General features: G+C 43.5%; 1 protein-coding gene across 1 annotated transcript in view; it reads left to right on the top strand.

The window, feature by feature from the left end:
- The window catches only part of CCBE1 (collagen and calcium binding EGF domains 1), a gene marked incomplete at its 3' end in the record, with an annotated part of 92,599 nt that overhangs the window by 51,707 nt on the left and 14,251 nt on the right, over positions 1 to 26,641 (top strand). The window contains exons 3-5 of the mRNA XM_084225276.1: positions 19,454 to 19,506; positions 24,790 to 24,924; positions 25,638 to 25,775. Coding sequence (XP_084081402.1) covers positions 19,454 to 19,506; positions 24,790 to 24,924; positions 25,638 to 25,775 — 326 coding nt within the window. The remainder of the gene's footprint in view (positions 1 to 19,453; positions 19,507 to 24,789; positions 24,925 to 25,637; positions 25,776 to 26,641) is intronic.

Below are 26,641 nucleotides of genomic sequence, written 5' to 3'. Positions count from 1 at the left end.
TCTCCCTCACTCCAGGATCTTCCTCTAGGGGTGTCTTCTGGTGAGCTATTTGGGAGCTGGGAATGCAACTTACTTTATGTCTACAATTGCCTTCAGGTGTTTTGTCCCAGTCCTATAGATCCTGGGAGCCCCTTTCACCTGCCTGCAAGCTGGTGGTTAGACCATCAACCCCATAGTCTGTTTAGGGGCTGCAGTGAAGGGAGGGCTGATGGAGCCTCAGTTTTCTGGGTGATGCTCTGTGCAGGACGTAGAGCAGCCAAGAGGTGAGGAAGGGATACCTAGGATTAGCCCTTCTCTTAGGGTATCCCTGTGCCATGGCTCTCTGTGCTGGCTGGGAGAAAACTGCTGACTCCAAATGTGTTGGTGGCAAGGGAAGCAGGTTCCTTCAAGGAGGGAGCAGCTCTGGGGTGTCACCCCAGTCACAGGGCTGCCTCACTGTTCTCCTGCTTTCATATGACTGTGCCACTCTAGGTTCTTCAGAAATGCTAAAGCAAAGAAAGTGGGTTATTACCTTTTGGGGCCCCTGTGCAGTCTTGCAGCAGGGAGATGGTGAATTTCCCTACAAATCAAAGCCTGCCTTTTCAGGTCATGCTGCATGTGTTTTCTGGCTTTCAGTGCAACAGAAAACTTAAATGTTGCTTCTTAAAAATATTATTTCCCCCACACCAGACCTTATTTCCTCACTCTCCTTTCTGCTTGGTGGCCTGCAGAGACAAATCCATGTAGACTGAGGTGGGGAAGGCAGATGGGGTCCTGCAGCACGTTCTCATCTTGGTGCGGTTGCAAAGCCCTCCCTGCACATCCAGAGCACACTGGCTAACCCAGGCTCTGTGGATGCAGTGGAATTCTGGCCATGATTCCTCATCCATGTAAATAGCCCAGATTTTTGTACGCCCTGCTGCATCCAGGACAGGCAGGTCTCCAGGACACCATGTATACAGTGCAGTCCAGCACCACAGTGATGGTTTTGTTTTTAACCACACTGACAATCCCATTGTGTTATATAAGGGTTCTGGCCATGTGCTTTCGTGTGAAATGGTGCCGTTCTCTCGCCTTCCTTGTCTGAACTAGACATGCCTACATCAAAATCTGTTTGCTGAGTGAGAAGTCATTAGCATTTCTAGAGATGATCCTCAGTGCATTGCTGGCTGATGCGTTTGTTCTCTTCTCCTGTGTTTCTAAGTAGCAAAGAATGTATAACTAAATAATGATTTGGGGGCGAGAAATTGGTAATGGAAAAATTAACGATTAAAAAAGCACTGCTCTGATTCAAACTCATGGGTTACAAGCATTTCCTGCAGGCCAGTGGGAATTGGAAGATTGTCTTCGTAGGTCTTTGAAATCTTAGATGTTTTGAAAGTGAGACAATCTCTGTGCCTGTTAGAAAAACATTAGGCAGCAATTAAGCTGTATTTTATCAAACAGCTCTTTTAGGTAGTACAACCAGCAGAACAAAATCCAGCCCCCAGTTTACAGATAGGCCGCAGCGCAAGTGTAATTTTTTTTAATCTGCCATGGCGTTGCACAGGTTAATACATTTTTAACTTGTTGATTTTGAACCCATACAGGGATTACTGTGATCTCTTAATAAGCCCTGTTGACTAGAGGAGATTAACCCCCGCTATTATAAGTTGAGCTAAATCTCTGGTGAAGGCAGCAACCTGAACCAAAAATCTGTGCCACTGGCAGAGTCTGCAGCTAGCTTCCTAACTGGCAAAATGCTTCATCTTACTGGGCTTAAAACAGACCTGCTCTGAGAAGGGGTGCTTATCAGTCCTGTTTTCCCCTCACTGGTTGAATGATGGACTACAGCTGCCAGGCCAGGACCCCTGGTGTTCTGGGATGAGGGGTATGAGCTGGGCAACCCTGGGTGTGAGCGCCCAGCCTCAGCAGCTGGGCAAGCTGCTCCCTTGGTCCAGAGCCCTTGGTGCGTGTGGAGGAGGAGGCTGTGAGCATGGCTGGGTGCAAGGCTGGCTCGGGTGGGAGCACCCAGCTCCAAGCTCACTGAGCCTGGCTGGACCTGCCATCATCACAGAGATGAGACTGAACCAGAGACAAACAAATGCAAAGGCTGAACTGAACTCCAAAGAAACCCCAAATAATGCAAACTGTGCTTCCCCCAAAACACTAGGGCTCGGGGGCTTGTAGTTTCCTTTTTGCCTTTGTGAAGCAGTCAGTCAAGTCTGACCTGCAAACCACTTTTTGGTGAGGAACTGGAATGCCTTGGCCCTCAGGTCCCTCTTATATTTTTCTCAGAATCAGTCATTTCCTGACACAGTGCTGTAGTTCGGTTTCTCCCTTGCCCTCCTACAGTGAACAGTTTGTCATCCCACTAAAAAAAAAGAAATTACCCAGCTCAACACCCAGGGATCCTTGAGGCCAGAGGAAGAGTCTTGAGGTTTGCTGTAGCTCTTCAGCCTGGGGAATGCACTCCCAGATCCGCTGGGTCCAGCCTGGCGCTCCCAGCCATGCTTAGTTGCTAATTAGCTCCTCCAGCCTTTTCTCTGGGAGTCATGATAATGAACATAAAGAACTGTATATTCTAAATGAGACTTCCCAAGGGTAACAGCCTCCTCAGTGGCTGTAGAAATGGAAGGCAAGCCTGAGGAAACACCAGGGTGCTGTGGGTTTTGGCAGCAGTTGATAAACATTTCTTTGTGGATGGAGCAGAGCATGTAATTTACTGTCCAGTTCTAATAAGAGCAGATTTGGCCCTTTTGCAGTTCTTTTCCATTGCTGTCAAAATGCAACAGCTAAATCCCAGTGAGAAATTGAGCAGTTGACGTTTTTGTAGGTAGCAGCATAAAACTTACTGGACTCTCTGTGGAAAGTGAGTTCATCATTTTTATAAGATCTCATACATTCTTTTAACTGCTTTATCACTCATGGAGGGGCAGACCAGTCCTGCCCATCCTTCCATAGAGGACAGTTGTGGTGGGATCAGAAAACACCTAAACAGTTGCACAGCTTTCAAGGGCAGGAGGCTTCAGCTGGACTTTGTGCTGGTTTTGCATTGCACAGGTGAGAATAAAGGGAGTGATCTCAAGCCATGAGCTTGCTTCTCAAGCAAAACTAGCAGCCTTTTTTTTCAATCCTCAGCAGCCTTTACTCCAAAGATCATACCCTGGCAGGAACTAATCCAAGTGGCTGCTTTACTGTGATTGTTGTGATAACAATAAAAGCAAAATAAAAATCCTATTGTCCCTGTTTTATCCCCAAAGCCATAGAACAAGGAAGTACATCAGCACAGAGCAATGCCTGGGCAGAGTGATGGATTCAGGCAGCTGCCCCACTTCCAGGCCCACACTAGCATGTTCAAAACTGGCTTGGGCACCTTTGAGCACTACTGCACTACACTGTGTGTGAACAGTGAATCCAATCAATGAAAATTCAGAGATTCGAGCTGTGTGCCAGTGAGGCCAGCACCCATGTCATCAGGTAGTGAACAGAACAGTGCTTGAAGCTTCCTGGCACAAGCTGTTGGAGAAGAATCAGGCTAGTTAGGGTCTGTGCTTGGGGATGGAGCACCCTCAGCTCAAGGTGTTAATTCATGGACCCTGACATAGGTATACACATTCCACGCTGGGCTAGAAAAGATCCAGACATAATGACCGGGGAGCCAATTCCCACAGTTCTTCACCCCAGCCTGTGTTTTACAGTTGTCCCCCCTTAAACATCCACCCGCACTCCTGGATGGTTCAGAGTACCATCTCAGGGCTGGCACTGAGCTGCTGTAGCAGCCCTTGGTGTCTCAATGTGGTGCTCTGACCCCATCTTCTGCAGGACTGCATCGTTAAAACATTCTGGCAGATGAAGTAGTTAAGTTGGACATTGGCTGAAAAAGTGCAGGCAGACAAGCCTAATCTCTGATGGCTTCAAGCAGCACTGAAAGGGAGTTTGTTGTTCAGGGAGTGGTGAGAATAAAGTCACCATTGCACATGACAGTGACCTTGTGAACATACAAAGGGTTTTGGCACTCACAGATTAAGAAAAGCCAATGTTAACCACATGCCAGCATATTTTTCACTGGGCTTCTGTGGTTCTCTGTTGTGATTCAGCATTTAATTGCATGATTGTAGTCTGGAGGTTTTTTCCAGTTCCATTTCTGGAAGGGTTTCCTGAGAGGTCCAAATACAACGATGTTTTAGTATTGCTCTCTCCCTGGCTTACGAAACAGCTGAATCCACAGGGAGAGTCAGAGGAGCTGCACAGCTGAGGGGGCGGCTGCCCTTGCCTCCAGCTCTGCAAACAGAGTTCCCCTAAGAGCTCCCTCAAGGCTGACCCCTCTCTGGGGGAGCTCTGGGTTCACAGTGCTTGGCTGTCAAACCACAGACACACACCCAGCCTCCCACATGGGGTGATGCATCTGCGCACAGGGTGCTCGGGGTTGGGGAGGTTCCTCTGTGGGGTCTTCCCACCCCAGAAGGGACGTGGCTGGAGACTGTCAGCAGAGTGAGCAAGGAGGCCATCTCCTCCTCTTGGTTTTGGTGCAAATTTCATCATTTCATGGCCTTTGACCACCTTCCCTAGGAGTGGGGCTCTGAAAGAGTTTAAAGAAATTATTTGGCTCTGGTGAAAAGTGTGGCATTAAAGCACAGGTTTTCTTTGCTTACATGTATCAAGCAATGTGCTGGGCTTAGGAGTTTTGCCATGCCCCTGTCAGGCTGAGATACTCTCCAGAAGCATTTGTCCCTCCCTGAGAAAGACAGAGGAACCTGCACTTGAGCAAATTTCTCCCTGTGCATGATGTCATGATGGTTTTGATACGAAAATCATCTGTTTCACAGGAAATTGTGTACAGTTATAGTAAGGAATGTGATGGCTTTGATTTTTCTGCTCTCACAATGTGCTAACATGGAGAAATGTCCTGGTCCTTGACTCCTGTCATAGCTGAAAATATATTCAGTCAGAAATTCTTGTTCTGATCAGGGTTTGCATAAGGATTTGGGATTCTGATTCGTGACAGGCTTTTTGATGCCAATCTACTGTAAGCATCAATAGTTTTCTTCTGTGAAAGGTAAAGAGTGGTGTTTCTTTTGTAGCAAATTGAAGGAAATAGAATCATAGAATTATCAAAGTGGGAAGAAAAAAAATCGAAGTAAGAAACTATCAATTTTCTTTATGTTGAACTTAGTTTCTATTTGCAGCATTCATACCCCAGTGGTTAACATAATGGGAAACACATTATTACTACTACCACTGCTAATTACGAGTCTGGAAAGGTCCAGGAATCCGAGTCAGAGCAAAATAATAGAGACACATTTCTAAATGAATATGTCCCTTTTATTTTGTGCCAGCAAACACCACGCAAGTTTTGAGTGGAAGCTTCAAGCTCTGTGTGCAAGCAGGAGAGTGTGATGCTGCTTTCAGGTTATGAACCCTGCCCACACACATGATGGCAATCCTCACTGCAGAGCACCAGTGCACTGGGTTTTGCTGAATCCCGAAAGGAATTAACAGAACTTTGGCTTCGGGTTACCTAATGTCCTGGCATTGAATTGTTTCTCGGTGTCGTGCATTGCTTCAGGATCTCTGTGTTAGTAAAGATTGTGCATTTTTCTTCTGCTTGCAATAGAATCTGAAACTTTACCTATAGTGAACTACTCTTCTTAACATTGTGCCTTAACTTTCATTCGATTTTTATTATTGCACTTTAGGAGATTCATTCACAGAAATGTCTATGTGGGCAGCAATAAAAAGCTTGAGTTAAATTTATTCTGAGTTATTATCTGCAATTGTGACAGATAATAGATACTGGATTTCTGTTAGTATTGTGATTCATTTAAATAAAAACCATATGTCTGAAGTCAGCGCCTTGGAGATAAGTCAGACATCTGGCTGAGATTCCACATTTGGGAATGTAAATGATGCAGATGGTGAGATTGTAATACACACTGTGCCCATCAGGCCGTAACACTGATGAACAAGCACTTCATTAGTAGAAAAGGTGGGAAAAAAATCCAAACCAAGATGAAATTTCTCAAGGAATGCACACAGTATTGATTTCACTTCGCTGCTTACACTCATGAGTTTGGGGGAGTCTGCTTTACACCACATGCCAAACCTTTATTCCAAATATCTTAGAGTGAGCCAGTTATATTATAGTGCTTTCAAAGAGCCTTACAGAATCAGATTGATATCTCAGCCGGTAAAAATGCTGGGTTTTCTTCCTTGGAGTGTCTCAGAAATAAAAAACAACTTGTGACAAGACTAGGAAAGCAAACAACTAGTTTGTGTTATTCTGCATAAAATGCTACCTCTATAAAAGTATTCTAGTGTGAACAGTGCACCCAAAGATAATGCACAAGTATTGCATGTCGATAAATAAGTGGTAATGTAGAAGCAGTACAAAGTGACACAAAATGTATATTCTGAGGGGAACAGAAACACAAAATGGATGTTCTGAGGTATGAATCTAGCAATTATAATCTTGTTTTTACTGATTCTAATTTAGCCCCAGGTCTAAATTTAGCATTGTCTCTACAGGCTAGCACAGGCAGATGCCTTGGGTGTACAGTGTGCTTACCTGCAAGACCGTTTTTTGGACACAACTCCCACTTTGCAGGAGGAATTAAATTTAACTCATGGAGAGCCAAAGTGACTGTCACCCACAAGTACACCAGTCATAATAAGCCAGTAAGAAAGAATACACTGCTCTCTTGTCTCCTACACTTCCTTAGCAGTCACTCTGTATTTACTTATTTAAGTGCAACATCAGCTTGGAAATTTCTGGAAGTTTAGTAATGACACAGCATGAAACATGTTAGAGGAGAATAAACTAATAGGAAGAAATCACCCAAACTTTCCCTGGTGGCTTGCTTTAGATGAAGGTGATGACTCTTGTCTGCGGCTATGGTCATGGTTTTTCCTGGGCCTCCTCTCAGCCATGACTGCTGTGACATGAAAAAGATGTTTAAATGCTGTATAGAGAATAAAGTAATAGCAATGAAGGCACATATTATAGCAGTCGTGTAACTTTTGTGTTAACAACACCAAATGTTCAGGTTTATGGTGCCATTCCAGTGAGGAATGGGCAGGCAGGTTCAGGTTCTACCACAAAGACCATCCTTCCATATATATCCTAGGTATGAACAGGCATTACAATAGCAAGATATTCATGCTGTAATACCTTAAATATACTAATGGTAAGGGAAGAACCAGAAATGTGGCACTGAGCATTGCCAAGAAACAGCAGCCTGACCCAGACCACAAAAATTAGCCATCAAAAAAGTGACATCGTGAGAGAAATACCAAAAACTGATGGCAGAGTAATGGGGAGAGAAGGGTTCCCACAGGCAAACAAGAACATGACCAGCAGCAAGCACATCTTAACACCGACACCCAGCAGGATGTTTGCCCTCATTGTGGGTACGGAAATAAGGCAGACAAAGCAAAGTCCCATCACTAGAAGAAAACAAACGTTTACAAGTGAGTTGAAAAGACCTTGCAGTCACAGACAAAACCATTGAATGTTACAACTGGGCTGGTGCACAGGGCAGTTGTCCAGGATGAGCTGCAGGGGGGGAAACCTGATGAAATGAGACAAACTGAGGGGCCTACTCAGTCTTCCTGGGTAAATTAGTCAATAACCCTGACTCTGTTCTCACTCTGGTGTCAGGTTTTTTCACTTCTGAGCCCAAATGTTGAGCCCATTTTGATGCTTCAAATGCCAGTCACTCCAGCACTTGCAGCTTTGAATTGCTGCCTGGAACAGGAACTCCTTCATCAGCTCCAACAGAGTCATCCCCAGTGTGCATTGGAGATGGTGAAGTAATACAAATTTGGTGAATGCCTGCAGGCATCAGTATCTGAAAACATGACCCCATTTTAATGGGAGATGTAATTAATGCAAGGGCAATTGCACAGTGTGGCAAGCCATCAGGCTTCCTCTCAGAATTCATCATGCTTGAGGCTCTCCATGCATCCATCACAAGTCACCCTCACCAGCTCAGGACCACATCTTCACTGCCCATCTGAGGATGGGAGGATCCAGGTTTGGGTTTGTGACCTTTTCTCTCAGCTCCCTTGCACATCCCAAAAGGTTTTGCCTTCAGCAAAAGTCTCTGTCCCAGCAGCAAGGTTTTGCCCCACAACCAGTCCAGTTTTCTTTGGCCTATTTCTGCTTCTTTGCTCTCAATGTTTCATAGCTGTCCAGAGCAAAATGCTTCTTCATCCTGCCTCTGGCTGCCTGGGTACCATGCCTGGAAGCAGACCCCATCCTTATTTTTGAGGCAGTGGGTTAGAGGGGACTAGGGGGAGGAGAATCTTTCAACTGAAACATGGCTGCAAATATCAAGTATACAGAGTGAAATGCAGGTGAGTTTTCTCCATAGCATTTCAGCATCTTATTGAAGTCCTGTGTTCAACCTCAGTAGGTTATTCAGACTAAAACCACATTTCAGCAGCAGGATGTGAAAGCAGAGCAGCAGCCAATGCCAATCCCATTAAATTAGGCAATAAAACTGGGAGTGGGGCTGTGGGTTGATCAGTTAGGGCACGTTGTGATCACTCCTGCAATTAGTACATGGCCAACAGGCAATTGGCCCAGGCTGGATTGAAAGCTGAGCCCTGTGTAGGACACAGCATGGCAGGGAAATGTGGGGAAGATTCTGAAAATAGCTTTGCTTTTTATATTTAGAACTGTCTTAGTGCCACTCATTTGCTCATAAATTAAAGAGTGGGATGCACTGGCTTTGAGGGGGCACCGCACTCTGCGCCAAAATCCCAGCAGCCCTTGGCTGGATGGCATTCCTGCTCCTGCCACTTTGAACAGAGGAGCTGAGTGCCACATCAAAAAGCTGTTTTGTGAACTTCCCACTCTCTGCTGACTGCAGTAGTCTCAGCTATCCAGGCAGCTCTGACACCACTGTCACATCCCAGATACCAGGCCTTCCAGTGACACCATATAAACAACTGCTCGTTCCAGTAATGCTTCTTTACTTAGGAAATTGTTTAAGGATTCACTCCATCCACCCCATCCTGCAACAAATAACCTGCAGATGTGTGGCTCCAAAAATAAACCTTGGCACTGGGGCCGTGGTGCAGCATCACTACATAATTCAACAAAATTTCATACTGCGTTGTCTTAGAAATTAATCTTTTCAGTATGCTGGAAGTGGTTCATGGAGAAAGATTCTATCCTAAAAGAGATTACTCTGTGCATAGAGAGTATTTTGCTATCATGTCCGTTGAGAATAAACATAGGTCTGACTTGTGAACGTGTTATGTTAAGAATTATTTCTTCCCTTGTCCAATTCATTAAGTCTGTATACTTAATAAGCAGTTTCAGCATTTATAAGGTCTTCTCTGGGAACAATAAAACAGAGGGGAAAAAGAGAGAAACATCTGGATCAGTGAACACTCTTGAAATATTATCTTTTTAGTATCTTTATAGATATTTCCAAGGGCTTACACTAAGAACTTAATTCCATTGCTGCTATTGATGTTGAAATTATATTAAAAAAGCAACTTCAAGTTCTTGTTGCTTAGATAGTGATGATGACCGGCCAACTCTTCTGTTGACAATACTTTAATGAAAAAAATAATAATGTTTGTATTTCATTCAAATTTTACTACCTTTTTTGTCAGTTTTTCTTCTTTTAAACTCCCATTTGGAAATGAAGCGGCAAGACAAAATAGTGATTGTGGACCAAAGCTGCCATTTAATTGGAATTTAGCAGATTACCGCTTTTTTCCTCCCCTTTTTAGAAGCTTTTTTTAGTTTGTTTGTATTTTTTTTTTTTTTCAAAGAATACCTGCTAGTGTTACTTTTTGACTTGGTTGTGTGAAGTTTCATACACTCACCAATAAGCTGGAGACAAGATGCTCAGGGGCTGGAGCACATTGTATTCAAGGGGAGCCCAAGGTATTTGTGTTTGCTCAGTCTGGAGAGGAGGGAGCTAAGGGTGAATTTAATTGGTGTCTCCCACTAACTAATGGGGAGTTACAGGGGAGTCATGCTGGGCGTATGGAGAAGGTGAAGACAGACCTTCATCAGAGGTGCACTGCAAAACAACACAAGACAAGAGCCACAGGTTGCAGCAGGGACGTTTTAAGCAGATACAAAGGAGAAAATGGGCAATGAAGTGGTTAAGCACTCAGAAGAGGGTCCCAGAGAAGTGATGTAATCTCCATCCCCGAAGACATTCAACACTCATCTGGGCAAGTCTCTGAGCAGTTCTCTGCTGTCAGGTGCACTTGGATCACAATCTTTCCAAAGGTCCCTTGCCACACAAATTATGCTGGGAATCTATTTTTCTAAAATTATGGGGGTTTTGTTTCTGTTGCTTGGCTGAAACCTTGCCTTGAAAAGTCTCCTCAGCTGTGCTGAAACAGGGTCATGCCCCAGTGACTCTAAGTTCTGGAGGGATAAAAATCCTTAGGCATAAGGAGTTGTTAAGCATCCTTATGTGATTCACAATGTATAAAATTATATTGCTTTGTGCCTTTTGCACAAAGTGTGCTCTGAAGAGAGGGGCCATCACATACCCCTTATCTGTAGATGGTGTGGAGAGTGACCATTGAGATTTTCACATTGTCCCAGAAATCAGGAGCAATCTACACAGACCTCTGTGCCCTGCATGCCTCTTGTCCTTTCACTAAGATCTTTCCACAGAGAGGCAGAGTATGCAGATGCAGACATCATCCTCCTCCTGTCAGTTTCCAGCCAAGTGCTGGAAACCACAATGTTGTCTGAACATCATGGAGAGCCAGTGTGCAGAGCACAGGACTAATCACAGCTCAAAGGTGCTCAAAGATGTATCTTTCTTCAAGTGTTTTTCCATGCTATTTGATTTCCTTAAAAGCTGAAGGCTTTGTGTTTGGCTCTCCCCACTTCTAGACTATTTAAGTTGGAAGTGTTAGCCTGGCTGGACTTATTTACTTACCTTTTTCCTGGAGTGGAATTTCAAAAACCATGCAAAAAACAAATTAAAAGATCTATTAAATATCTGGATTAAGTGTCTGGGCCTGTGTCTAGGGTGCAGATGGATGGTTTAAGGTGCAGATAGATGTTATGCTCGGGGGGGAGTACAGGAGCAGTGGTACATGTCACATCCCAAATCCATCAAAACCAAGATGAGTCTTGCAACTGTTTCAAAGACAAATGTCAGCAAGACTTGATCAAGTTTATGTCCAAGTGATTTTCTGGAACTATTTTTCCAAGAAGTCCAAGTAGCACACCCTCAGAGCTGAGCATGTCCTCACCCACCATCCTGAGCCTTGGTCAGAGCCTGCTCCCAGTCTGACACATGTTCCTGTCAAAGCTGCCAGGGATGGCAGCAGAACCAGGATCAGGCCCTTTAATATCAGCACACCAGTAAGCAAATGTAGATGGAGTGACTGGCTTGTCTCTGAAGGTTAATTGGGATTTATGTCCTGTTTGGAGATCCAGCTTTAGAGATCTGACTTCCTGGCACAGTTTTTGTGTTATGTATTCCTGTGCATGTGTGCGTAAAAGGCGCTTTCCTTTTGCTGTTTACCTAAAGTAGTTTATTAGACATTGCTTATGCAGCATTTTTGTGATCTTGTTGATGAAAGATGCTATATAAACAGGGCTGCATTGGACTGGATTCAGTAAGTCTGAGAGTTTGCCAGCAATTAGTTGCTGTTTGACTCCAGCGACCGAGCACCAGCACAGCAGCCAGACCATGAGTGCAGCTTCTCACAGCACTGCTCTGGCTCTTCCTTCCCTCATGAAATGGAATTTATTGCTCCCTATCTCACATGGACACTTGGTAGGAAATTTGAGCTATGAAATGAAGAGTCATGGAAGTTTAAAAAATCCAAGAGACACGGCAGATGTGCTGTGATTAGTCCTGTACTCTGGCTCACCTTGGGTTAGATAAATAATTGAATGTGGGCCATCAGCAAAACGTACTACTTACAGACTTGGAAGGAAATTTGGCTTGCAGTCCTCTAATTGGAAGTCAGAGATGGTGGAAAAAAAGACTTTTGCTCGATTCTCATGCTTTAGATCTCAAAGCAGTGAGTTATTTTAAAACTCAAGCTTAATCTTGGACCACTTAAATTGATATTTAGTAGGCTACTTGTTCATAGAAATGGCTATATATTTATGAGAATGCATTATACTTTGCCAGTTCATTAGATCTTTTATTAAATGCAAACAGTGCTATCATTGTATAAAATTCCTTTTTTTCTTCCCCTCGGATTTCATACCTGTCAAACATTGACTTGATTCTGCAGAATCCATACCAGCTTCACCTGCAAAACTAAACAAAATCATTTTCTTGGTACAATGCCAGAAAATAAAAGAAATTTGTTAGAAAAGAGAGCAAGACAATGCTGACAGCTGAGTCTAAGCAGATGAAAACAGTCAAAAGCTTTTTATTTAATCATTCTGCTATTTTTGACATGTTGTCTAGTGATAAACCACATGAGCATTCCCTTGTGTTATGAAAAAAACAACTATGAAATAAAAATCCAGGAAAGAGCGGAAGAAAGTACAGTCTAGCACTTGAAGGGATCTCATATGTGATTTCGAGGATGATGTTTACATGCATGTAAAATATCCAACAAATGGCTTTTCCAGTGGTGGCTGAGGTCATTACCTTTTCAAAGTTGTGCAACATTTTCCTGCTGAGACTTTCCTTCTTTGCTAAGGGGACATTTGCAGAACGACTTTTATTTAGTCATTTTTGGCCACTGGTATGCTAAGTGAGACGCAGGCCCTGATGGTTACCAGTGCTGCCAGTTGGTCTGCTCTGCAGAAAAATCTGCTGATTAGCCTGTGCTTGGTTAAGGTATTTGCAGCCCCATTGCTCTGGCTGGGCCAGGAACCAACCAGGGAAAACGTTGGTTCTGGCCCTGCTGCACAGAATCATTGCTTCCCCAAAAGCATGGAACTCTGGGTTCTGTGGCCCATGTGAAAATCCCAACAGCAACTATATATTGCACAACAATGGCATCTTTAAGTTACACTTTGAAAGGGAGGATCACGGGAAATGTTTCCAAAGGTCTTTTTCTTCTGCCCAAAAGAGAGATAGAAAGCTGAGGTTTAGTTGCCAGTTCTTTCTGCAATGAACAGAAGCTCATGAGAAATTTTTCTGTTGTGGCTGCCTGCAGGGTTTTCACATCAATCCCTTTCTCTGCATCCCAAAGCCCTAAGAAAGTCCAAAAAAGATGGTCTCCTGGGAGTGCTGATCTGCTGATGCAGGGGGATGTGTTGGGAGAATGGTTTCCCTTCCTTGATGTTGTTTGAGACCACTACTGAACACCTCACCACATCTCATTTACTTAAGTAAAACCACAAACCCCATTGGGAGAGGTGTCCTGCATTGTTCCCGTGGAGAACAGAGGCCCAGGGTGTCCTACAGAAATAACATACTTTTTATTGGTGGCTAAATTTGCAGGACCTGTGAAGTTTTGTTTTTTGTGCGTCTTTCAGTTTCATGCAGGTCGGTACCTCAAAGCCCTGCTGATACTCGTGTTGGGTAGAGGGCTTCTTCCACACCTCAAAGTGTTTTTACTTTCTTTATAGAGGAATGAACTTCAAGCATTCACAAATATTGTGCTCAGCAGAGGCTGTAAACCATCACATTCATTTGGAAGGTCTCTTCTGAGAAGAAGGAACTACAGTTTATGCTCTGCCACCATAAAAATCCTTTTGGTCATAAAAAAGATGACATGAAACAGCGCTTGGAGGAGGGGAGGGGTCAGTTAACAGTAAGGAGCAGCCAAGGAGCGTGTCTGAAAGCTTTCAAGAGCATCAGTCAGGGTCTCCCAGGCTAAGCGCTGGCACGGTTCCTTAGAGTCAAGAGAGGTATGTGGCTTTTTCCAGGGGAGGATCTGGTCCCTGGCTTGCATTCACAGAAGAGGAGTCCAGGAACTGTGAATCTTATCAAAACCTTCCCATTAGCAATGACTGGAATGTGATTTCATTTCTGGTATCTGTCTTAATAGCCAGAGTTTAGCAAAAGAGCAGATAGCAGGGTGCTGCTTTGTTTTTTCCCTGCTAAGAGAAGGAAAACCATTATATGTGGGCAAAATTATTTGACTTTAATAGCTAACAAAAAACAAGACTTAGTTTCAGGCAATGCTTTTTCCCCTGAAAATTTTACTTCTACAGAAATCGGCTAGTAAATTGCAGTGACTTGCTCTCAGAGGTCTGAATTCCCTAGGGCTGTCCAGACAAATCCTGCTCTGATCAGTCAGTTAAGAGAAATAAAGAAGCACACAGGTACATAGGTGCTGCAGTAATGGAAGACTTCAATGTATTTGGGTTATTCTCCCTCAGCTGGGATGATGACAGGAAGGGCTTGGGCTGGCCTTGGACCTTGCATTACACCCAGTGTGAACATAAATTATCTCTTTACAAAACTGTGAAAAAGGACTAAGTCTGGAAATCATGGCAAAGTGTATGCTGAGCAAGTGTCTGCAGGGAGGCCATCTCCTCTTACTCAAGATTTCGGTATGTGTCCCACAGAAAGGCAAACAAAAATAAAGTGCATTGCTTCAGTTTTACACCATGTTGACATAAATCTTCTCTCCATGTGAATTACGGCGAAACTGTGCACAGCTACTGAGCTGCTGCACTTGTGCTGCAGATGGGCTTTGTCTGTGCGTGCTTTGGCAGACAAACCTGTTGCTCATTTGGATTTCATAGAGAAGGAAAGTGATTTTGCTGGTTGGTTGGGTTTTTTTAGGCTTGTTTTTAGCGTACCTTGCTGGCTTGTATTTATAGATGCCTAATTATTTTTTGTACATTAATTTCTCTATTTTATATTTGCATTTCTGCTGCACCATTTATTTCTCAAAGCCAGAGTGAACAAAAAAGAATCACTGGGCAGGAACAATAAGGAGAGGGAGCTAACAAAGACCCTTTGTGCAATTAAAAACACCATGCCAGGTGTAACTGGCAGGTCTTCAGAACAGAACACAAGTTTTTCTAAATTGAAGTTATGATTTAGGCTGAAGAAGTCTGGTATTGAAAAAAGTCCTCTCCTTTCCCAACAGGAAATCAGTTTTTTATTAAAGGCATTTCTTGGGTGTGTTATCGTTGCTTTCTGCTTGCACCAACTTGAAAGAACTGTGCTGATCTATTTAAATCTGTATGAAATCCTAAGCATCTCTTTTGCCCCCTAAATTGCAACTGATCTGAAATTCATAGATCAGAAAGAGGGTTTTGGAGAGGAGGGATTTTACCTGCCTGACCACTTATAGAGTTGCTGCATCTTCCAGCGGCATGACCTTAGGCCTCAGCTGAGCTCTAGAAACTGTTCGTGAGAGCTCTCCTAGCCCCAGTTAATGGGAGGTAAAGTTCCTTTTCTTGAACTACCTCTGTCTGGGAGGAGTCAGCCTGGAGACTGACTGCCTGGCAACATTTTAGGGATAAAGCAAGGGCAATATTTTATCCTAAGGACTCACTTTCAGGCTCAGCATGGAGATTTCTGTGTCTGCTTTTCTCCTAGGAGGATAATATTTCTTAAAGCAGACTCTTCTCTTTCTACTTTTGACATCTTTAGCAAGAGCTTCCTTAACATATAATGTTTAGTCTGAAACCGGTATAAAACTTGTATTTTTCATCTACTCTTTGCATTTCCCCTTTGTGTTCCCTTTTTTCAATCACTAAATGATGACCATGTATCTTTTTCAGCATGACTCATGGCAGAGATTTAGAGCTGCCTCTCCAAACCTCAATAACTGCATGGAGCAGCTGTTGTTATAACCCAGCTCACTGCCATGTTACCGCAAACAGATGCAGGTTAATTATAATTTAAAATGTTTATCCTGTTATTGTTTGCATTTCTGAAGATTTTCAGCAGCTGTAGGACCCTGAGTGACTCCCTCCCCTCTCACACAGTGTATTTATTTTCTGGGTTCAGCATGCCCTGGTTGGTGTCTCTGGCATCGCTGCGGTGTCCCGTGCAGAGCAGGAGGTGGGCTGGGGTAACGGCAGCTCTGCGCCAGGTGGAAGCAATTATGGGAAAAAAAACATGGTCCTTGCTGGATGACTTACTGCTGATAGCTGCCAGATAAGCTAACTTAATAAAGCAGTGGCTTAATTAAGCCGCATTCCTCCCATCTTGCCTCTCGTCCAGCCTGTCTGAGGCGGTGCTATCAAGCAGCTACTGCTTTGCAGGATGGGGCAGGGGTGCTGCTGATGCACCCCTGTGTGCTGGGCACTCTGGGGGGCCTATGGGTGATGAGGACACAGGGGACCTCCTGGAAAACTCAGCTCCTCTCTCAGTTTGCAAGGTAATAGGCCACAAATCCTGGAAAAAAAGACAGATCTGCCAATCTGCCAAATGGATACATTTTTTCGTATGAAATTTTGACCCTAAATCCCATCTTCTGGCATTTAGTCTTCTAGAAGCATGTCAACCTCCAGAGCAGAGGATAGCAGCACAATATCTCCCTGTTTCTCCAGCAGGGACCAGCCAGAAAAAATAAGGGGTGACTTGGTTTTGGGGTGTCCCTATCACTATGAATTTTCTTACAACCACAAAAGCTGGTTGTAGCATTAATCAAAATCATGGTGCTCCAAATCCTCTGTCAGTTTGAGCTTGTTCTTATTCCTGACATACAGACGGCATGAGAAGCAAATGTTGCTGTTACTTTTTAATTGCTAAAGTACCCCATTTAAAGCTGCAACAGATAAAAGTCTGCCAGAAGCTTCATCCTTTGTAAACCAAATTTCAGGTTAACAAATCAACCTAATTTCCCCAGAGCTCCAAGTTTTAGTGGTGGAGCTTCAAACACAGAGCAGTGTGTTTGTGTTTCATGCATGGGCACATGTACAGCTGCATAGCAACCACCTTGCTGAAAGTTATCCAGTAGCTAAAATTATCAGTAGGAGCCCCTTCTTACGTCTCATTATGTACAATGAGATTGCTGCTGTGCAACGTTGATTAGACATGTCAGCCTGGACCTGGACATCTGAAAATGAGTGTTGCTATTAAAATGCCTTTGCTAATGCTCATGTGTCCATCATTTTGACGGATCTCACTTTAAGAATGTAGAAAGCTAAAGCATGCAGGAATCCCAGGGTTGCAATGTAATGTTCAGAGAAACAGGTATTGTATTGTATTTCCTTTGCATTAACCCTAAAGTAGCAGTTTCCCTGGCAAAATCATGCTGATGAGAGTGCTGTTGAGTACAGCTGCACTAATGCAGAGATCTGTAACTTTCATCTGGGAAGAGATTATCATGTGGAATGTGGACTGAAGGCATGGCATCCTTCTTCTAAACACTTCTTTAAGTATAATTTAAAACTTCCACAATGCAGAAAAATTTTCACGTATTTAGAGAAAATATTTCAAAATCTCCTTATCAGTAAGGCTTGGGAAAACTCGAACAAAAATTTGAGAGAGACACTGAAGACAAGGAAATTGTTTCTCAAAACCATCTCATCCCACTGTGGAACCCATTGCTGCAAGAAATTGCTGAAGGGAGGGATTTCAGCAAGCACTTGGATATCAGCCAAAGGAACAGGATTTTCTGGTTGTTTTAAGTGAAAGCTAAAGCACAAGGCTGTGCTTGCTTTGGGGCAATATCAGGGTGCCAGGGCAGTGCTTAATGGCTGTAAGCTGGCATGTGATGGGTTCTCAGTGCATGGCTGTGGGAGAAGGGTTTGATCAGGGCAAGTGGTTTGGCTTTTGGGAGAATCCAGCCAGGCAGATAAAACCTCACTTTAGCCACAAGAAAGCAAATGAATCCAGCCAAAAGCCATGATCAGACAAGCTGAGAGCAGAGAGGCAGCTCCTGCAAGTTTCCCAGCAGGCAGCCCCTTAACCAGGAGCAGGTTATCACATCATCTGCTGACACAGGTCTCATTGGTCCTAAACCTGAAAATAAGGTGGGAATTCCATGGAGAAGGGTACAAGTTATGGAAGTTGCTGCTCCCTGTGACCAGTTAGCTCTGGCTGGTACAACCCCACAGGTCAGCATCTCATGTCGGGGATGTCCTCCTCCCCTTGCTCATCTCCCAGCCCTCTTGAGCTGTGCGGTATCTTCCTCTGAAGAGCAGCTACAAGGAAGCCTCTTTTCTTTTGCAGATGGAAGGAGATCAATGTGCACTTGGAAAGCCATCGGCAGAGCTTGCAGCATATGAACAGGCTCCCCAATGCACCTTTGAACTCATTCCTCCTGCATTTGTTTGTCTTGCAGATAAAACTTCACAGCAGTGTTTGGAGAGAAGTCTAATGAGGCACCACTGTTTGCATAACAAAGCAAGACTTCCTCTTCAGATGTTCAACGCTCATTAGCCATAATTTATATTCCAGCTAATCTTAAGGAAGAGGGTAAAATAGGGAGCCAAAGTTTGTTTTTACATTGTTTGTAGAAATGCATTGTTTGTTTTAAGCCATCAGTTGCAACTGATAGTTAATTTAAATTCAACATAATGATGATTTGTGATGGCTACATGTTGTCTAGGGGAGTGTAGTGTCAGTGACTGACATGGCTTTGGCATTCTACTGCATTAGTTATTGAATCAAAGGAAAAGACAGAATGGATGATTTCCCAGTTTGGGACATATTTCAGTATGTCCACAAAGCATTAAAAAACTGTGTATTTGTAAAATACTGAGGGATTTCTTCCCCTCAGATTCATGCACACTTGATGTAATAATGCAGTGAACAGCAGTTGCTTCAGTTTTTTTCAGCAGTCCTAGTAGTCACCAACATGGGACCCTTTGAAAGTCACAGGGTCCCTGCAGTGAGAGACTCTCAGGATGATGAGGCACACAGCCATTTGTAAAGGCTCCTGAGGGCTGCTGGGAGCTTTGATGACTAAATGTAGTTTGCTGCCTGGAGAGAAAACCAGCAGGTTTAGCTGGACACCTAAATGTCATTATAGGCCAGTGTGTCAGAAACAGTAATTTCTCAGCACTCAGACTTTGTTCATATCATAGGCACATAAAAAGTGTCTGATCCTATTGACTCTACACTGCAGCTTTGTCCCTCCAACTATACAAGATACTCTCCCTCACTCCAGTTGAAGTACCCAATATATTGAGTTCACCTCCTCCAGGTTTATTAGAAGATGAGAAATGACTGATAACATTTATCCTCTGTGTACTCCTCACTGAGGCTTACCCCTTCATGCAGGTTTACATTGTAGTGACAGATATTTGAAAACAGCCTCGACTGTACTGTGAAAATGATGACCTGGGTTGTGTATTTGGACAGCACTGAGCTGTCCAGACAACAGCCAGACAAGAAAAGAGAGCAGGATTTTTGGAAATTACTTGGGATGTCGGGTGGGTCAGTGCTGGGGTACTCTGGCCCAGGCTCCTGAGGTGGCTGGACATGCTGCCAGGGGCCAGGTGGTGCATTTCCCTGTTGTGTTCTGTAATGCTGAACTCCAGCTGCTCAGGATCTTTGTCTTGTTTGATTCATCACATCCACAATCCACTTATGGCTGTTTCTAAAGGCAGCACCAATCTACAGAGAATACATTTATTTATTCATTTATTTATTTTATTGTTTTTCAGGAAAAAGTGCTGTAAGGGTTATAAGTTTGTTCTTGGACAGTGCATCCCTGAAGGTATGTGATTTCACTGTTCTTACACATCATGTCCCCATGCATTTGTCTTTCCCCATCTGCCTTCTTCTCCACATTGTCTGTTTGGAAGAGCAAGCTGACAGAAGAATAGGCTTTGCCATATCTCATGTATCAGTGTGGGGAGGAGCTGTTTCCCAGAAATTGTTCGGAAAATAAAAAGAACAACAACTTCCAAAAGTGCTGCTTAGCATGCCAAGCCTTGATCCTCCCCTAAGTACACATGGCTGCACAGATCTTGTGCCAGATCTGCTGCTCTGCAGACAGAGGAACATGTTCTGCCCTTGGCTGGTAGTTGGGAGCGCTCTGTGCACCTTTCATGGATGATGGCTTTCCACATTTATCCCTTGGATAAGTCCCCTCGGCTGACTTGATTTGTCAGTGCATGGGAGATGGTGAGTAGGTGAGTCAGTCCTGCCTGTAATTTCCCATGGGCATGGCTTCCTTGCCACCAGGGGCCAAGGAAGATGCAGATTTAATCAGGATAGTTCAGTATGCAGTAGTAAAAATGAATCTAATTTGGATGAAACTGGCTCTGAATTTGTTGGACTGCAGGAACTACCAGGCAGGAGCAAATGCTCAGAGACGACATGCCAAAAAACTTTTTTTTTCAAGAAGTAAGTTAAAAAGTTGATCTGTGGCAACATATTCTTCTATTTGATGATATATGCAAAGCCTTGATTTGGTCTGAGAATTTTCTTAGTTTGCAACTGTGATGTTTTGGGGGAAAAGTGACAAATCAACATACTGGAGAATCAGCTGGTTTTGAGTTGCAGTGTCCAGCCAAAAGGGATTATAACCCAAACTCTTATCCTTGTGGGTTTGTTGCTGTTGTTGTTGTTTTAATTTGTGTCTTCTTTGCTGCTGGCTAGAAACACTAAAACAATTGGTGGGTTGATGGGGGTGGAGACAGGGAGAAAAAACAGCTCAGGACGACCCTGTGCCTGGAGGAGCTGGGGAGGGTTTAGGTGAAATTGGTGCTCACACATAATTTCTCATCCCATGGTTTTGCTGTGAGTTTTGTCTCAGGATGTGTGATACAGGTGACAACTCCAGTGTGAGACAGGCACTTGGAAGAGGCAGTTGTGTGTATTGGAGGCAGAATTCCTGAATCCTTTCAGGGTGGAAAGAAGCCAGGACTATGCACTCTGGCCTCCAGCTTTCCTATGGATTTAAGAATTTTATGTACTGGCTATTCACTGAATATAATGGATACAGCAAGAGAATTAATAGGAGCAAAACCAAAATGAGAGCCATGGCAATTTATTACTTTGGCTTCTAATTCTCATCTCTTGAGATGTTAGGTGATTATGAAAGCAGCTTTTATTATGCGCCCACTGACTTTGTCCAATCCTGTCTTTTAAATGCATTTCAGTAACATGAGAGTTTCTGCCCCTAATTCAATTCTCTGCTTCTCTCCCCATGTTTCTCCATTCCCCCTTTTCAGCTTTATCTGTACTTTGCCTGGAACTTCAGAGGCCACAGCAGTTGTTATAACATCCAAGACAATCTCAGGCCCTTCGTGTAGGGACGAGAAACATGATTCACTGAAGTATTCATTTCACTTACTCTGTTACAAGACATCACTTGGCTCTTCACACATTGTTTTGGCATAATCTTGACAGAGTAGCTGTATGAAATCCATATCTCCAAACAGACACATAAATGCATTACAGATGTGAGTTTATTAGAGCACATCTGCACCTTTTAATCCAGTACTGGCACATTGAAACTGTGAGAAGTAGTTGCAGCCCTGTCTCCTCTATGATTTAGCAGTGGCTGCAGGGAGGAGGGTTGACAGAGGTATAGATCCTCCCTTTTCCACCCTTGTATAGCTGCCTGGGGAACACACCAATCTCCTTCTGGGACAGCTGTTCCTCAAACACACTCTTTCCCAAAGGCTTGTGTCTTTGTCCACGTCCCTTATTGGTTTTCGTCCTCATATTTTTCATCTGCCCTTGAAAAGGAACAGAAATCAGTGTAGTACAGGATGGGTCTATGCCTCCCGTTTTTGCATTTTGTCTGTTTTGTACTCACCTTCCCACTGTAGCTTTCAGCTGCAGGACCAGGGATCCTCAGGAAACATTGAGTGGAGTTACTTCCGTGTGTCTGATTCTCTCCATAGCATCTCTTCCTGCTCCACCTGTTCAGCAAAGTGGATAAAAAGAACAGCTCCTCACCTTTTTCTCCTGTGTGATCTCCTTTTTCTTTGCTTTGGAGGCTCACTGCTCCAGCCAAGTCCAGTCTTGGGTCCTGTCTCATGGTCTCATAGAGGGAAGAAGGGAGAGATGCAGTATGGAGCAGTTTATTTTGGAGACCAACTTTCCTACTGCTGGTTTGTTTCCTGAGTTGGCTATGGAAGAATTCAGAGTAAAAGACTCTGTTACAGGCCAACTATAGTCAGATCTGGTCTTTCCTTAGTAATGTTGTTTCAAAAATTTCCTTGGTAAACTTTCCGTGCTGTATTGTCATTTCTGAGTTCATTGAAACTTAAACAGAGACATTTGTTATTCTGTTTTGGCTTTTGCATTTTCCTGAAGTCTGGAACAGCCTGATCCTCATTGTATGGTTTTGATTCATCCTCAGACCACATTTCTTAGGCTGGCAAACAAGGGGTTTGAACAGAGGAGGGAATGTTCATCTCCAGTTCTGCCGAGCACACACAGGTGGTGCAGCAGCTTTTGCCTAGTTTCATCTCAGTTGTGAGAGCTGTTTCTAGGGAAGTCATGATACCTGGGACCAAAGCCCTGGGGATACAGCTCTGGACCTGAGACCTGCCTACCATTGTGTGATTTGGGTTGACTGTGTGGGACCACCAGCAGGGATATTTGTCCTTCCTGGACCCTTCCGCAGCTTTGTGTGAAGGTAAATGAGGCAATAGACATGACGGAGCTGTGCTGAGGTGGACACGTTCAAAGACTGGTTACATTAAATTTGGCAACAGAGGGATAAAAAGAACTGGCATTGTTTAGTCTAGAAAAAAGGAGGCTGAGGGGAGACATGATAAGAGCTTTTAGGTATGTGAAAACTTGCAGCACAGGGGAAGGTAAACAGTTCTTTATGGCAGAGGAGAAGAGGACAAAAATAATGGGCCTAAGTGTCTGTAAGGGGAGTTTGGATTAGATATGAGTAAAAAGCTTTCTGTCTGCAAGGATATTTCATCTTGGGACTAGACTACTAGGCAAGCCATATCCATCCCTTAGGGAAAAGGAAAACTAGGCAATGTTTATGCATAGCTACTCCTGCTTGTAATGGGCCCCTTACAGCATTGTTTTTTTCTGATTTTGTTAGAGCCCATCTATTCCTGGAAGCACAGGAAGGCCAGAGCTTGTTTTACCTCTGCTCTGGATAGCTGAACATGGCACAGGCCAAGTCCCCCACCTGAGTGGGTACACTGGGTAAGGAGCAGCACGTTCACCCCTATGCTGGACACACTATCCTGTTCTCACTCTGATTTTGTTTCAGTGGAAAACAAAAATTGCAACCATGTCCAGAAAAATACCAGCAATGCTTTAAAGCTGGGACTATTTAGTAGTGCTAAATGTAACAGGGGTTTACAGCCCAGCATCACCTAAAGAGTCCAAACTACCCCTAGACTGAGCAGTTTGAAAGCAAGAGTTATGGTTTCTTTTCATGGCTCTGCACTGTTGGACACTGGTTGCTGCAGGGGGTCCTAGCATTGCCATTCACCACCACAGCACTGTAGGCAGACTTCAAGTTGTGAAGCAAGAAGGAAAGAAAGGATGCCTGTTATTCAGGAGGTGATAAACAAAATGCTTGGCACTATTACAGTAGTATGTCTATTACAATAGTACAATTTTTTCTACAGGGTTCTGGTGTGAGATGCATCATCTTGTTAAGTTTCATTTTGTGCTTTTCTGTATTTTGGCACGCTGTAACTTTTAACCTCAGTGCTAGGCATGTCCTCGATATATTTCCACAGAAAATGTGTTTGTATGTCTATTACAATAGTACAATTTTTTCTACAGGGTTCTGGTGTGAGATACATCATCTTGTTAAGTTTCATTTTGTGCTTTTCTGTATTTTGGCACGCTGTTACTTTTAACCCCAGTGCTAGGCATGTCCTCGATATATTTCCACAGAAAATGTGTTTTTATTTACTTTACCATCTCTTAGCTCATTTTAATTGTTTGGAACAATCATCATACCCAGAGGTATCTGCTAGTCATTAGAGTGAGTCAATAATGAGTTTTAATTATGTATATGGAAACACAGTGCTTTGATGGAAACTTGCTTGAACCACTTAGATTTTGTTTGGACAGGTTTGGTCTGGAGCATGGATGAGATGTTTCTGCTGTGGCCCCAGTGCCCACTCACTGGATTGTCACAGCCGCCTGGATGCTCTCTGCAGGGTGATGGTCTCTGAAATGGACACAGAAACTGCCACTTGCTTTGGTGTAAAACCTGACCTTGGGCAGGCTGTGCCTGAGCTGCTTTTGAGACCAGATGCCGCTTGAGGTTCTGGTGTCTCCTGGCATGTTCCCCATGGTGCTGCAAAAGCCTCACACCCATAGCCCTGCCACCAGCACCATGCCAGGGGCCACATCCAGCCCTGACAGGACAGGGATGCAGATGAGATCCCACTGTGTTCTGGTGTCCATCCCTGAGGCTTCAGTTCTGCTGCTGCACAGCAGTGAAATTAGAAACAGATTTTCCCTTCTTTGGGTTTCAAATAGGGACTTCAGTCTTTTGGGATTTCACTGACATACCCGGATCTGCACACTGCAGCTATTAAGAGAGATGATGGGTTTGTAACAATGCACTACTTGCTAGAAGGGTTATATCTGGCTTCAAACAATCAACATGTGATGTAATTAACTTTTCCTTGTGATACACTTTCTGCCTGGCTTTGGCAGTTAACCTCGTGGTTTTTCACAGTATTCTGCATAGAAATGTTGCTATCAGGCTTAAAAATCTGTTGAAGAAAGCTAAAAGAATGTTTTAGGTAATTTAATATTTCTGTGAAAAGAACTCCTAAAATCTGCCAAATGCAAAATGACTCTTGCTTAAAATACAGCTTTAAGAAATAGTCTAACTACTGTAAAGCTGTGAATAGCAATTACAGTTTTAATATATTCCTTTGCTCATGTCTCATGAATGATTTTTTATATCTAGGTTCCTTCAGCCCTTAAAAACAATGTAACTCAACACGATACCAATTAGCAGAGAGGCGAAATGTTTTCAATCTAAGTATCATCCATCTACTGACTTTGTTATTTTTCCTAACCATGTTTTCTTCTCCCTTAGACTACGATGTCTGTGCTGAAGCTCCCTGCGAACAGCAGTGCACAGATAATTTTGGGAGAGTCTTATGCACTTGCTATCCTGGATACCGCTATGATCGGGAGAGGCACAGGAACAGAGAGAAGCCTTACTGCCTGGGTGGGTAGATGAGCATGTTGAGCTCCTCCCTGGTTAATGATTTATCCTGCTCCCTGCAGTCTTTTAGGAGCCAGTTTGAATCTGAAACCTTTCTAATTCTCAATATTATTACAGAAGAAATGTGGGTGTTAAATATATTAAGAATTGAGAGATCTAGATGCCCCTGAAATTATTAGGAGGTATTACCTACAACAAGACTTACACGCCCAAACACTTTGAAGTGTTGGGTTGATGTAATTTTTCCTTTAATTCCTCCTGCTGGTTGTGAGCCATATATACTGAATATTGAAGCATTATCACTAGGCCTAATTACTAAAACTAATCCTTGGGGTTTGACTCAGATGGCCAGTACATAATTCAGGACTAATCATTTACATGGGGTCCTGCTGTGGCTAGTCCTGCCCTGCCCTGCATGGTTTGCCATGCCCGGGAGCCAAGGTGTGCAGGATGGAGCTTTGCTTGTGAGCTTTTCAATGCAAGGAGACTTTCAAACAATATTCACTGATAAAATGCCAGGTGTGTTAATAATTGTAATAGTGCAGCTTGCCCAGAGCTCCAGACCAAAGGCTCCACCTTCAATTGCAATTGTGGTGCTCTAATTACTTGTTTGTTTAACCACAAAACTTCTTTTTACCTCTAAAGGAAGTCTTTTATTGTGTTGGAAGTCTGAAACCTCCAGCTACAGGACATTTATAATTTCTGCTTTTCCCCAGATATCGATGAGTGTGCCACGAGCAATGGGACTCTGTGCTCTCAGATCTGTGTCAACACCGTGGGCAGCTACAGGTGTGAGTGTCACGAAGGCTATGTCCGGGAGGAGGATGGCAGGACATGCACCAAAGGAGATAAAGGCAGGTGCTAGTGCAGATTAAATGTCCTGGGTCAAATGGGTACCTAAAGGGTTGGTCTGTCATGAAGAGGAACTGCTCCCAGTGCTACGGTTGGAGCTGGAGGTCCAAAGCCGGGAGGTAGCTGATGGTCCCGGGGCAGTTCACTGTGCACCTGAACCCCTGGGGAGCAGCCCTGCCAAACTCTCTCCTCCAATGCACAAGTACATAGGAGGATGTGGAAGGCATCTTCTCCTAGGGATGCAGAATGGCTGAATAATGAAATTTACCATTACAGCTTCAGTTAGATCATTCCTGCTGGATCCAGTTGCTAAAAGCTGTAGTTTGCTCCAATACCAGCCTGGATTATAATTTTTTTGTGGTCCCAAGCTAAGGAGACATAGGAAAAAATCTTACCAGATGAAGAGCCTTAAAATGTTTCAATGATTTCACCTGTAAATTAAATAATTTCAGTAACTCTAATTTGTATTTACACACCCATATCTGAGATTAGCAAAAGGCCCTGGGTTGGACAGTTAGTGTCTCTTGGCCCTTAGAGGCTCTAAAAATGTGTGCTTGGGGATCCAACACATTTTTCAAGCCTTGCTTAAATCAATTTCTAAATTACATTGACCAAGACCAAATGCTGATGACCTGCAATTATGTCAAATTGCATGTCCTGTGCCTGGGGCCTTTTTTTTCCCTTTCTTTTTTTTTTTTTTTTAATGGAATGTAATGGGAAAGGGGTAAATGTAAGGGATTGTTCTTGCATCTCACTGTTGGTTCAGAGTGCATACATGTGCTGTGCACAAATTATTTTAAAGGTTTGACCTCATCCTAGTTATTAAATTACAGCATTTAGAATTCTACAGAATAAATACTGATATGAA

This window comes from Fringilla coelebs (assembly GCF_963513975.1).
Source record: "Fringilla coelebs genome assembly, chromosome: Z".
Classification (NCBI taxonomy): domain Eukaryota; kingdom Metazoa; phylum Chordata; class Aves; order Passeriformes; family Fringillidae; genus Fringilla; species Fringilla coelebs.
The sequence above is the reverse complement of the archived record's forward strand: the minus strand, read 5'-3'. Positions and strand labels throughout refer to the sequence as shown.